This window comes from Octopus bimaculoides, chromosome Z (genome assembly GCF_046866305.1).
Source record: "Octopus bimaculoides isolate indiv1 chromosome Z, ASM4686630v1, whole genome shotgun sequence".
NCBI classification, from domain to species: domain Eukaryota; kingdom Metazoa; phylum Mollusca; class Cephalopoda; order Octopoda; family Octopodidae; genus Octopus; species Octopus bimaculoides.
Window position 1 is genome coordinate 19186723 of NC_142944.1, and position 14003 is coordinate 19200725.

General features: G+C 34.6%; 1 protein-coding gene across 2 annotated transcripts in view; it reads right to left on the bottom strand.

Moving 5' to 3' along the window:
* LOC106881858 (eIF-2-alpha kinase GCN2) overlaps window positions 1–14003 on the bottom strand; it is a 114279-nt gene that overhangs the window by 50599 nt on the left and 49677 nt on the right. For both annotated transcript variants that reach the window (XM_089365517.1, XM_089365518.1), the window contains 5 exons: window positions 12278–12379; window positions 9836–9973; window positions 7728–7877; window positions 5694–5936; window positions 1703–1900 (listed from right to left, as the gene is read on the bottom strand). In XM_089365517.1, the coding sequence (XP_089221643.1) occupies window positions 1703–1900; window positions 5694–5936; window positions 7728–7877; window positions 9836–9973; window positions 12278–12379 (831 nt within the window). The remainder of the gene's footprint in view (window positions 1–1702; window positions 1901–5693; window positions 5937–7727; window positions 7878–9835; window positions 9974–12277; window positions 12380–14003) is intronic.

A 14003-nucleotide genomic window follows, 5' to 3' on the forward strand; every position in this document is an offset into this window, starting at 1 on the left:
TTTACATGTACAATGAAGCTGATGAGTTTCCACACATTTCTGATTACTCACATTTATAAGACTTGGGTTGACTCGAGGCAATAATAAAAAAAGACATTTGCATATAAGATGCCATAAAGTTAGATTGAACCTGGATCTTATGATTAAGAAACAAACTTCTTAAACATCCACAAATAGGATTATCATTGTAGTCGATTAATCACATACTTATGCTTTTAAACCTTTCTGCAGTAATTGTTTTGTACTCTTTAGACAGGAGAAAATACTATTCTTAAAAAATATAGTTCAAGGAAACTGGTGATCTCAGCAAAATTTATGCAGTAAAGTTCATGAGTTTGATTAAGTTTAAATATTGTGGAGAGAGGATGAATCAGATGATTCAGAACAAACTCTTTGTCTAAGAGAAAAGAAGGCTTTTCAGGTATTCTGCTGAATTCATTCTATTATTTTCAGTTATGAGAAATAAAAAGATTAGACACCCAAGTATGAAATACTTTGTCAAACAAAATATATTTAATCCTTTCACACTTAGGATTACTCTGTCAAATGTAACACTTATTTATTCACGTTGTTTTGAATTAGTTACGCATTATCTTGTAGCTTCAAGATTTTGATGATGTGATTGTTTTTGGAATGTGATTGTAGGTTAGGTGTTGAGAGGATGCATCTGACCAGTTCAAACATGAGTAGAATATTTGGGTCAGATATGTCTTGTTTTAAGCCTTTAGCATTCAAATTATTCTGTCAAATCTATCTATTCACATTGGTTTAAATTAATCATGCATTATCTCGTAGCTTCAAAATTTTGATGATGTGGTTGTTTACTTTTAGAATAACATTGTGGAGTGGATGTGGGAGGCCAGATTTGGCTGGTTTGAACATAAAACAGGTAGAATATTTGGGCTAGATATAACCGATTTAAATATTAATTACTCAAATTTATCTAACAGAAATTTTCTAACAAAAAAAATTTTTACAAAATTATTCACTTTTAAAAAGTTGAAGTGAAATTTTTAAAAGTACTGTTTAATTTATTTTGCATCCATTTACTTTGCTTAATGGAACCCTTTCTGATAGATATTACAATAAACTTGATATTAATATTTAGTAGCTCTAAGAGTTGACAATAAACAATTTTGGTAACTTGATTTAAAAGTAAAGGAAATCTAACTTCTACTAATTAGACCATTTTATCCAGTTGTAAAAGTGCAATGGATGTGACATAAAAGTACTAGATATTCCACGAAGAAAGATAGTTACAGGGCAGTAGCACACTAACTTTTTCAAAGATAGTGTCCTTTTAGTCCATTTCTGAGAGAAATTAATTACACTATCCCCTTTCTTATCCATGTTAAGATAAATTTTGGATATAAATTTAACATTCTTCAGCTGCACTGCATGTCTCTCAAAGTAGAGAATCGTATCTACCATGGGAATGAGCTAATGGGGGGAACCTCCATGCAGCTATTTGATCTGCTACAAACAGAAGTCAATTCTTGCTCAAACAATCGAATCCCTCCATCTTAAAAATGGAAGAACCCACTCTATGAACAATTTAGCTTCACACAGGTTTACTTGGTGTTGAACAACAATAACCATGTCAACTTAGTCAGTAGAAACTCTTGATTGAAAATATTGAATGACTGTAAACCAAATTTTAAAACGTTTTTTTTTTTTTCAAATGAAATACTTAGGATCTTACCCTTAGATTATTTGGCAGACAGAGTAACTGTCCTTGTTGGTCCATAACAGTCATTGGTGAGTCACTGCTTAATTCATGTACTTTATTTTGCGGCATGAGTAAAGGTGTTTGTATTCTTACCATTCCATGCAAGCGGAACAGTGAAACAAGAATTTCTTGTACTTTACTCTGAAGCAGTATATTCTTCTGGTTGTAAAACTGAAATATATGAGAAAATATAATTGCTTTCTTTTGTCAAGGGAAAATGTGTAGAGAGAAAAAGGTGGTAGCTAAAAGACTTGACACAAATATATTACTGGTACATAATTAATAAATGACCGATAGAATGACTAGAAGAGATGGCAATTGCAGAAGACAAACTTAGGAAAGAGGGAGAATATGATTGACAGAAGTCAGTGATTGTGGTGAGTGTAGTGGAGGAAGGAGACAGGATAGAGAATGCTAGAAGAGCAATGGGGAGAGGTAGTAAACATAGTGTAATGAGAGAGGCAGTAATGGCACAGAATAATGGAGAGAAACACTAAATGCAGGTTTACATGTTTGCAGGTAAAAGAGGGAATGAGTATTGGAGTTGTGAAAAAGGGCTGTGGCAAGTAATCATAAGTAAGAGTGAGGGATGTCAACAATGACTAACTTTGGGATAAGTGGCAGCTATCAGTAGAAGAGAAGTAGATGTTAATCATCATCATCATCATCGTTTAACGTCCGCTTTCCATGCTAGCATGGGTTGGACAATTTGACTGAGGACTGGTGAAACCAGATGGCTTCACCAGTCTCCAATCTGATTTGGCAGAGTTTCTACAGCTGGATGCCCTTCCTAACGCCAACCACTCCGAGAGTGTAGTGGGTGCTTTTACGTGTCACCCGCACGAAGGCCAGTCAGGCGGTACTGGCAACAGCCATGCTCAAACTGGTGTATTTTATGTGCCACCTGCACAGGATCCAGTCCAGTGGCACTGGCAACGACCTCGCTCGAAAATCCTACAAAGGCCAGTCAGGCGGTACTGGCAATGTTAGGTGGAAAGAAGTTAATGTGTGTCAATAAAAGTGTTTGTCTGAAGGTGATGGGGTGATAAGTGAACAGCACAGGAAAGTAAATGGATGACAGATACAAAGAATACTAACAGTTTCAATTCACTGTAATTTCTCATTACTCAAACATCATGCTATGGAAAGATCAAAGAGAGAGGAGTAGTGATAGAGAAGGGGATTGAGTATTTCTGTCCTCTTGTTTCGTAAGTGGTAAGGCATGGTAACTAAGACAATGTAGAAAGATGAGAAGGTACAGAAAAGGCAAGAAGGACAGCAGATTACAACTTGATAAGTAGCAATAGGTGAATGCCCAGGTTATTATCATTGCTTTAATGACTAGTTTTCCATGCATGCATGGGTCAGACAGAGTTATACTGCAACAGGTTTTTTACAATCAGATGCCTTTTCTGTCACTAACCCTCATCCGTTTCCAAGCAAAGTAATATTTCATCATGGTTAGACATGTTTTTGCAGAATAATGGAAATGAATGACACTGCTTGTATGACAGTGAGAATCATTTACATACAACTATCACACAATGTCAAGACAAAGAAATACAAACATACATGCACTCATGTACACACACATATACATACAATGTAATGACATATTCGGAAAAGAAGTCAAAAGTAACAATAAAGTTTGACTGATGATGATGATGCATTGGAGAAATGAATGAATGAAGAACAATATTAATTATGAAGATAGCCTTTTATTTATTTGATTATAATGTTGTCTAAGAGGTCAAGTCATTCACATAAATATCCAAGTGCAGAGAAGAGAAAACAAAAGACCGGAAATTTATTTGTCAATTAATGAAAATGTGAATTCGGTTTCAAATCCTCTTAGCTCCTGTGGTCCCTAAATCTATAATATATATCTCAGCCGCCATCATTACCTCATTTTAATGCTTTGCCAAGCTTATGCAGGTAGTCAAGTCTTCTCTAGGATTGTGCATTATCAATCAACATGGCCCCTTATCATCCCCTTCAAGACATGCAACAAAGATCATTCTTCATTACTTCAGTCAGAGTCAAACATGGTTTCTCTCTCTACTGCAAGTATCATCCACTTTAAACATTTCTTATCTTTTTATGCAACAATCATCCTCCACGTGTACCATATGCCAGTAAGAGCACAGATTTCTCTCTCACTTCATTTGATTCCTATTATATTCAGTTTTTCTCTCAGGTCATTTGTACATTGTTGATCATGCACTCCAACATGACACATGTAGTGAAGCACAGTCACTTCATATCTTTGTTTCCACAAATTTGCTGCATTAAAAGCCCATGTGTAGCTGCTATATAGCATCACACTCGCACACAAGCAGCATACAACCTACCTATCACTCTGAAGGAAAAGTACTTAGGCGCAGGAGTGGCTGTGTGGTAAGTAGCTTGCTTACCAATTACATGATTTTCGGGTTCAGTCCCACTGCGTGGCACCTTGGGCAAGTGTCTTCTACTATAGCCTCGGGCCGACCAAAGCCTTGTGAGTGGATTTGGTAGACGGAAACTGAAAGAAGCCCGTCGTATATATATATATATGTATATATATGTGTGTCCGTGTTTGTCTCCCCCACCCAACATCGCTTGACAACCGATGGTGGTGTGTTTACGTCCCCGTAACTTAGCGGTTTGGCAAAAGAGAATGATAGAATAAGGACTAGGCTTATAAAGAATAAGTCCTGGGGTCGATTTGCTCGACTAGAGGTGGTGCTCCAGCATGGCCACAGTCAAATGACTGAAACAAGTAAAAGAGTAAAGAGTTTACTTTGTTGCCAGCAGAAGTAATAGTTCCTTGGACTTTAACTAACTCCATTGCCAGCCCAACCCATGTAAGCATGGAAAAGCAGGTGTAAAATGAGGATGGTGGTAATGATGAAACTTGGGATGTATAATATGCATATTTGGATTTCTCCCAACCATTATATTCATATTAAATTTCCATACACTGCACTCCCACCTTCTTGTTACTTTCTCACCTATTACTCAACACCCTTACCATCAAAATTCTTTCTTACTAAAACTCTATGTCTCTCTTCCATCCCACTACCTGTGTAATGAGGGATAGCATCATATTGGATTTGTTCATATTCAATCTCTTCCTTAGTATTACCCATCTTTTACTGCTTGTCATCTCTCCTTACCATTACACTCTACTCCATCATCTCCATTCATCTCACACTCATTCATTCACTGTTATTCATCACACTCTCTTTCATTAACTCATTTCTTTATTATTGTTGTCACTTAGCACTCTCTTTTCATCCCTCCCTTACTTCTATATTCTCCCTTCTATCATCCTGTCTCCTTCCTATTACTCTCTGCTCACTCTGTATCTATTTAACCCTTTAGCATTCACATTATTCTCCCAAAAGTAATGCTAATTTATTCACATTGTTTTGAAGTAATCATTCACTATCTTGTAGCATTGAGATTGTGATGAGGTAACTTTTAATTTTTAGAATGACATTATAGGGTTGGTGTGAGAGGCCAAATCTGGCCACTTTGTACTTAAAACAGGTTGCATATTATGTGCAACTTGCATGAGTGCATTTTACATGGCACCAGCCCCTGCAAGACATAGACCTCTTGGCTAGATGAGGGAACAGAGGCATTGCCATGGCTTAAATGATGATGATGGTGGCGGTGATATGGTGTTTGGAAAATAACTTAAGACAGTTGTCATTGCCATTTAATGTCCACCTTCCATGCTGGCATAAGCTGGATGGTTTGACAGTAACAGGCCTGGTAGAAGACTGCCCCAGGTTATTGTGCCCATAGATAAAATTATAATGAGAGGTTTAATTTAGATATGAAAACTTTAAAATGAGAGATCAAGTATGAAGCCAGTCTCAGATGGTTAATAGCATCAAGGCTAATAAGAGCAACAACATAAAACTAAGAAAATTAAGGGATAAATAATTTAAGATATATGTAATGAATTACTTACTTTATTTAATTTATTTCCTTCATCTTCATACATAACATCACATACTTCATCATACTTTTGATCAAACAATGACTTTACTATATATTTGAATGTTTTGCTAAGTGGATTTGCAGTTGCAGACTCAACAACGGTATTGAATTTTGTGTCTTCAATGGTAAGGTGTTGCAGAAACTCATGTATGAGTTCTTTGCTTGTAAGACGGACTTCAGGATCATGATTCAATAATTTCTTAATAATGGTTTTCTGTATAAAAAAAAAACTTTTAATAATAAAACTGCCTACAAAATGTCAATTAACAATTTTAGATACTTACAATTATAATTTAATTGTAGAAGAAAGCGATTTAAAGAAACATTTTCATGAAAATATTAAGTTGTTCCAAATGTGGAACAATATTTAATCATCAAGATGGTTAAGCATTCTAATCATGAGATGGAGAAGCTACTGTGTTTTCCAGCATAGAAGTTGAATTCTTCAGACCAAAATTTACAGCCAAAAATATAGGGTGACTTATACACCAAGATGATTTTGGAGGAGCATAAATTCCATGTGAAATGCAGCAGAATTTAGAAGGATGATGACAATGTTTGAATGTTTATACTACATGTTTTACACTATATACAATGTTGACTTGTATGCTAGGAAATATGGTAAGTATAGTTCTTCAAGAATGTCACCTGCATATTTAAAAATGGATATAATCCCCATTATACTTATTGCATTAAATAACACCCCAATTCTACTCAACAGGAAATTTTTAAAAATAAAAAATAGAAATGATAATGATATTTTCATATAACAGATAAAAATGTTTTACATTTATTCCTAAATATTTGTTTACATTTTAATCTTATTTTCACATTGACTTATCATTTCCATGCCTTTTTGAAGCATTTGGATAGAGGCCTGAGTGTGTAACCTGCAAGTTTACTAAACAACAATGTTCAGAGTGAACTAAAGGTCAACATATGAAATTACCAGAGGTTGTGAAGACTACTGTTTGTCACAACATTGAAAATTTTGCTAAGTTGTTTATGTGTATCCTACAGGCATAAACTCAAAATGTTATAATAGAGACTGAAAATTAATATATGGTCAATAACATAGGGAGACTGCTAGCTAACATTCAAATGCATACTGTCTGGATAACACTTGTCTATTTCCTTTTTTATTATTGTTTGTTGTATTCTTTCTTATACCAACAGCCATCTATGCCTGTGGAACCTGGAAGAAGGTAGTGAAGATTTCTCAATTGCATAGTTGAAAAATACAAACATCAGCTAGGAAAGTGATAAGCCAAATTCATACAAAAATACTTTATCGTATTTATTCCACTTGAGTTGCACAAAATCTCCATTAACCATTGGAAATGCAGTGAATTACTGACTGGTCATTGGAAATTGATAATCAATGATGCTATCATTCACAAAATACTTGATGCAAAAATTAAGTAAATAAAATTAGTGTTTCATAAATAAAGTAACTGAGGTGATTACACTAGCCAAATGGATAATGTACCTATCTCTATAATATTACTAGTTATAACTTGTCTTGAACACTGTTCTAAAATGCTTATACTCCAAGCAGACCTTTGGGGGTCCATATAAGATTTTGTTGTTAAAATTTATGTATAATGAATTGGTTTTACTTCTACAATATACAAAATATTCTAACAATTTTTATACAATTCCTAATAATATTTACTTAGGAAAATATAATAGGAATTCTTTCAACATCATTTGGTTGTGAGGGTTCATCTGAATAAAATAGGAATCGAAGGAGTACATAGATAAAAAAAAATGGTTGAGAAACACTGCTATAAAGCAACAACACTGTTTTGTCCAAATTTCTTTAAAGTGAAAACCCACTGATGAGTGACGTAAGAGAGTTAGATTTCGCTCTGTGGAAATCATATCAGCGGTCATTGAAGAGAGAGAGAGAGACTCAAGGAAGTGGAGAATGTTGTTAATGATTGACTCCATTACCTTGGACATGTTAGAAGACAGAGTTAAATATACAAAGAAGGAACCTTACCTGGGTTACTAAATTTTCATCAAAATCATCAGGAAATATAACATTAGCATTATTTAAATTGGTTAGAATTTCATGTCGCTCAGATAGTGTTTGGAAAGGTGGATAATTCATTTCAAAGAATATAATACCAAGACTATAAATATCAACTTTCTAAAAGGAAAAGAAAAATGTTTATGCATTAAATTTTCTTAAAGAAATTCCATATTTGTAACATGCAGCAAACTTGTTGCATCTTTCAGAAAAAAAAAACTGATAGGTTTTTTAATAAATTTTAGCTAATTTCAGATAAGTCTGATGAAGAAATGTATAAGATGAGTAAATGACAACTGAATTTCCTGAACCAGAAACTAACTGTTGGACACAGAAAATAATATATTCAAGTGTGGCAAGATGAAACTGCTTTCTCTTTTATTTTTGATATATTTTTATTAGTTTGGTTTAGAGGAAGGACCAGTGCACATGACCTTTGCAGGCCTGCTGAAACCAATGAGATCAATGCAGCTAATTTTCCTTGAGCCTAGTTGCAAATCAAAAACTGTAAGAAAAATGAAGTCGGAAGGGAATTTCGGATGGTTGAGGTTCTAGGAGAGTGACACAAATAAATATTTTTACCATAGAGTTTTATGAGTTGGGTTTTTTTTTTGGGGGGGGGGGGGGGGTTGTAGTTCTGTTCTACAACTTTTGTTTACCATTTCTGAAATTTGAATAAATTTAACCACTTTCCAGACATGTAACAATAACATGTCACATAAAAAGAAAAATAATGACCACTCCTTCCCTTTGCTTTCAATCAAGGTTACAAAGTTGCCAAAGCCACTTGAAACATTTGTGTTATGTACAGAGAAGGCATTATTATTGAAAGAACAGCACAGAAATGGCTTTCACATTTCAAGGAGGGGGAAATTCAACTGCACAGACTCTCTATGTTCTAGTCAACTTATTCAGTTCAATAAGCATCAATTGAACTAGCTCATTCACAAAGATCTATGCCAATCCACAAGGGAACTGGTCCAGCAGATGGGATGCACTCATGATATCATCATCTGTCACCTTCACTTAATGGGTAAGATCCAAAAGCTTGGTGCATGGTTGTCACATGCTCTGAGCAAAAAAAGACTAACTACAGTACTTCTCTATCACTGCCAGTTTGCTCAATCAACACTAGGCTACTCATGGATACAGAGGTTATTTTACCACAATATCACTGGTGACAAAAATGATGTCTTTATGCCAGTTATAAACAGAGGAAAGGATGGAGAAATCTCAACAAGCAAGCAACACCTTGAGCCAAGCCAGAGCTGAATTCACTTTTGGTGGGATTGAGAACTCTACAATGAAATGCTTGGAAACAACAATATAATCAATGTAGAGCTTTACTTTCAGCAAATGTATCAGATCAACAAAGCAATCCAGCTGGAACAACTCAATTGGCATCATACCATGCTTCTGCAGCACAACAATGCTCATCACCATATTGCTAATATGACAAAAAATGCTATTCAGGAGCTTGGTTTGGAAGTTCTGCCACACCTATCATAGGTGTGATACACATTATCATCTTTTCTGATTGCTCCCCTGCAGTCGACAAAGCATTTCATTCAATAACAACGTAGAGCTGAAAATGTGGCTCAATGAATTCTGAGTCAAGATTCAGTGATTTTTATCATCAATGCATTGGTAATCTAAAAGAATATTGGCAAGAATTCAGGAACAATGAAGGAAAATATGTCATTGACTGATTTGTTAAAATTTGGAGGAAAAAAGCAACCAAATTAACCTGACAACTCAATAGTAACGGCTATCAAAGTGAATAAAAAAAAGTTACATTGCTCTTCTATGACCTAAGCAGAGATGTAACTTCTTGCACCTGAGAGTCAGTGATCAGGTTGCAGAAATGTGATGAAACTTTTCGACATTTCAAAATATGCTATTAAGAAGAAAATGAGTGAACGTAATTGCTTCTATGTTCTTAAATGGGTAAAATGTGTTTCCAAATACAGTCTCAAATCAAGATATTTGCCAAACATGTACAATTTTAAAATTATGATACAATATTTTAGAGAGAAAGGAAAAAAATACTCTTGGATAAAATTCAATCATCAACTAACCTGGTCATATTTTCCTCTCTCTGTTTTCAATTCTGGACTTATGTAGTAAGAAGTTCCTATATTAAGAGTTAAACTCCCTGTGAAACCTAAACTTTGGATAGAATCAGGTATACATATTCCAGATTTGTCTTGTAAATCCTGAAATGTATAGAGTATGTATGAAAAAAAAAAAAAAAATTAAATAATAATAATAATAATGATGATGATGATGTGCAAAATAGACAACACTACTGACAGCGACAAATGCAGAATATGTGGTGAGAGGGGTGAAATGGTATGGCACATCATGAGTGCCTGAAATTGGCACAATGCGAATATAAAAGACACCATGACAATATGGCAAAAGTTATTCGTTGGGAGCTCTGTAGAAATCATGGCCTACAAAGAGGAAAGATGTGGTATGAGCAAACAAACCCCAGAAGGAATTACCGAGAATGAGAATTGCAAAATCCTGTGGGATACAATAATCCAGTGCAATCACCTGACCAGACATAAGAAACTGGACAATGTTGTGGTGAATAAAAAAAGAAAGAACATGCATGATAATCGACATAGCATGTCCCAGTGACAACAGGATCAATGTGAAAGAAGAAGTAAAAATAAATAAATACGACGATTTGAATTCTTTTTCTTTAATAATATTAACTGCACTTACTAAAAGTGAGATTTTAACATTTTTTCTTGCTATTTTAGTAGCAAGTATAAGTAATATTAAGGTCAACTTCAAACTATTAGTTAGATATGATTTTTTTGTTACATGTCATTGTTACTAGATGAACATTTCCAATTTGTTACAACTCAAACCTAAACTATGCCTGCATTATTAGCATGTGAAGCTTACATAATTCCTGATATAGGTTCTGTCGTCAGAGGATGTTTTCATCATGACAGTTTTCATGTTTTGTAATTGCAATATACTTAAATTCATTATCCTCTTCTATAGTTATTATTTTGCTCACTTCTTATGAACTGTTTGCCCTCAATGGAAATTTGATAGTGAATTTGATATATGGTCAATTTTCAGAATATTTCCATAGTCACACATATAATTCTCAAATTACAATCTTTTATCTTTTGCTTGTTTCAGTCATTCAATTGTGGCCATGCTGGGGTGCCGTATTGAATGATATTTAGCTGAAAAAATTGATCCCAGTACTTATATTTTTTTAAGGCTATTACTTATTCTGTTGGTGTATTTTGCTGAACTGCTAGGTTACGGGAATGTAAACACACCAACACCAGTTGTCAAGTGGTGGTGGGGGACAAACACACACACACACACACACACACACACACATCGGATCTAGGAAAATTTGGTCCCAAGAATTCAGACCCGGAAAATTTGGTCACGAAAATTCAGCTCCAATAAATTTGGTCCCAGACAATTTTTCAAATCAGTATCCAGTCATTTCGCCCACTGTGGAGTTGGTTCAACCACATGTCATTTTGCCCCAGGATAACAAATATGATTTTTAATGTGCTTTTTAAAATGAGAATATCTGAAATAAACTCGACTGCTCTCACAAATGAGAATACTAAAAATGAACAAAACCACTCTCAAAAATTAAGTAAAAAAACAGGAAAATAATCCAGAATCCTTGTCCAGTACTGGATCACTCCCAAAATCTAATGAGTTCATGCCAGTCATGAGGCCAAACATCCGTGAAAGTTTCATCTGAATCCATCCAGCGGTTCTTGAGATATCTTATCCACAGGCAAACAAACAAACAAACATGACTGGAGATAATACCTCCGCCTTCACTAAAGTGGAGAAAATAATACCCATTTTCAGGAAAATTTGCTCAGAAAAACAAGTCTTGTTTTCTCAAGGAGAATAATGCAATGACAGAGTCGTGGTTTGAACTCATTACTTTTTAATCAGAATCAGAGAAACTACTCAAAAGCTGCAAAGCACAACCCAAAAACACTAAAAATTAAATAAGTGTGTTAACAAGATGTGTATATGTGTAACGCTTGCTGATTAGATGAGTGGTTTTGTATGTGAATTGGTACGTGCATAGGTGGAATACTAGACTACCTTCAAATTTTGGCAGAAGACCAGTAATTTCAAGGAACTGGGTAAGTCGATTACATTGACCCCATCTCAACTGGTACTTATATTATCAACCCCCAAAAGGATGAAAGGCAAAGTTGAACTTGGTGGAATTCGAACTCAGAATGTAAAGACAGACAAAATACCATTAAGCATTTTCTCTGGCATGCTAACGATTCTGCCAGCTCAGCACCTTATAGGTGGAATACAATATTAAATGATAAAAAACATTCTCTGCAAAGTTTGGAAATGTTGCCAAAGCCAGTTATGAGAACAAGGAAAACAAATACAACAATAACAATAAAATCTTTTTCGAAATTAATATAATTTAACATATTGACTTGTGAGAGAACGAGTGTAAGCATGTGAATATTTTTCAACATACACACCTTAGCTCTACGAGTTGTTGCTAGTCCAAAGTCTCCAATCTTTATCTGATCTTGGGAATCTAAGAAAATGTTGCCAGGTTTTAGGTCACGGTGAATAATGCCCTGTAAAAAAAAAAAACAAGTGAAGGGTGATAATTATGAAAACATAATTTTTAATGATTACATAAAAAAGATGGACAGTGATATGATAGCAAATAACAGTGAGTGAATGTTCAAAGAGGCTCTGCAGCAGCAAAAGATTAACAAAATGACTATGATCAAATCAATGGGCAATGCTAACCTATGAAAATGCTTGTGAGCAATTGAGTTAGCATAGGAACTAGACCAGAAGTTCTCAACCGGGGTCCATATGACCCTTGGGAGTTCACACAAGATTTTGCTGTTCAAATTTATATGCATTAAATTGGTTATACTTCTACAATACACAAAATATTTCAACAAATTTTTTCCATACAACTTCTAATAATATTTATTTATAAAAATATAATTGGACATGTTTAAACATCAAATGTTTATGGTGGGGTCCGGTAGAGTAAAATAGGAATGAAAGGGGCCCATAGGGAAAAATAATGGTTGTGAACCACTGAATTAGACATTAAAAGACATTAGCCTTTATGTACAGGAGAGATGATTCCATGAAATACGAAAGGATGATATAAGAGAATGAGGAAGAGAGTTAATACTGGGGTTTCATAATGGAATGTGTCTGTATTAAAGTAAATTAAAGAAGCAGGTGTGATTCAAGCTAAGATTGATTTCAAATTTTGGCACAAAGCCAGCAAGTTTGAGGAGAGAGAGCTAGATAATTACATTGACCCAGTAGTCAACAGATACTTATTTTACTGACCCTTAAAAAGATGAAAGCGAAATTGAACTCAGAACGTAAAGACAGACGAAATGCATTTTGCCTAGTGTGCTAACAATTCTGCCAGTGTGCCATATAAGCTAAGAGCGCTCTACTTTACAACATGATAGATACAGGACTAGAAGGAATTACAGTGAAACTGTATCAAACTATAACCCTAACAAGTTGTATATTAAAAATAAACATAAATTAACTGTGTTTCAAAGTAGACCTCTTCAGGGCAAAAATAATTCTTATGAACCCTCTATAAACCAAAATACATTTAGATTATAACTCATGAATATATCACAACCTGACACATAATGCACAGTTAAAATGAAGTACTTGCAACCAAGCTCATATCAGGAATGTCACAAATTTACATTTTTCCTTCATCATAAATCTCAGGTTCTAAAGTAATTAAGAAACCATCATAACTGAAACAACAGAACAGTGACCAGTAATGCTTGGAAGAATTAAAGGATGAAAGAATTTGAAAATTAATTAAATAAACAGCAAGTATTTATCTGCTGTAATAACATTCATCCTCATCATTTAATGTCCATATTCCATGTTGGTTGGGCTGGATGATTTAACAAGATCCAATGCGTGCAAGGACTGTATCATGCTCCAGTGTCTACTTTGACAAGGTTTCTTCAATTGGACGCCCTTCTTAATGCCAACCACTTTACAGTATGTACTGAGTACTTTTTTGTGCCACCTGCACTATTGAGGTCAATAATTCAACTTCAAGCCAGGAATGGTAGGGATTAAACTATGAAAACAGGAGGAATCAGAGTAGGTTCTTGTAGAGATCTGCATGGTTATTCACATTTAGTAGAAGAGGAGAGAGGGAAAAGAGAAAATGATCAGTAGGAACTG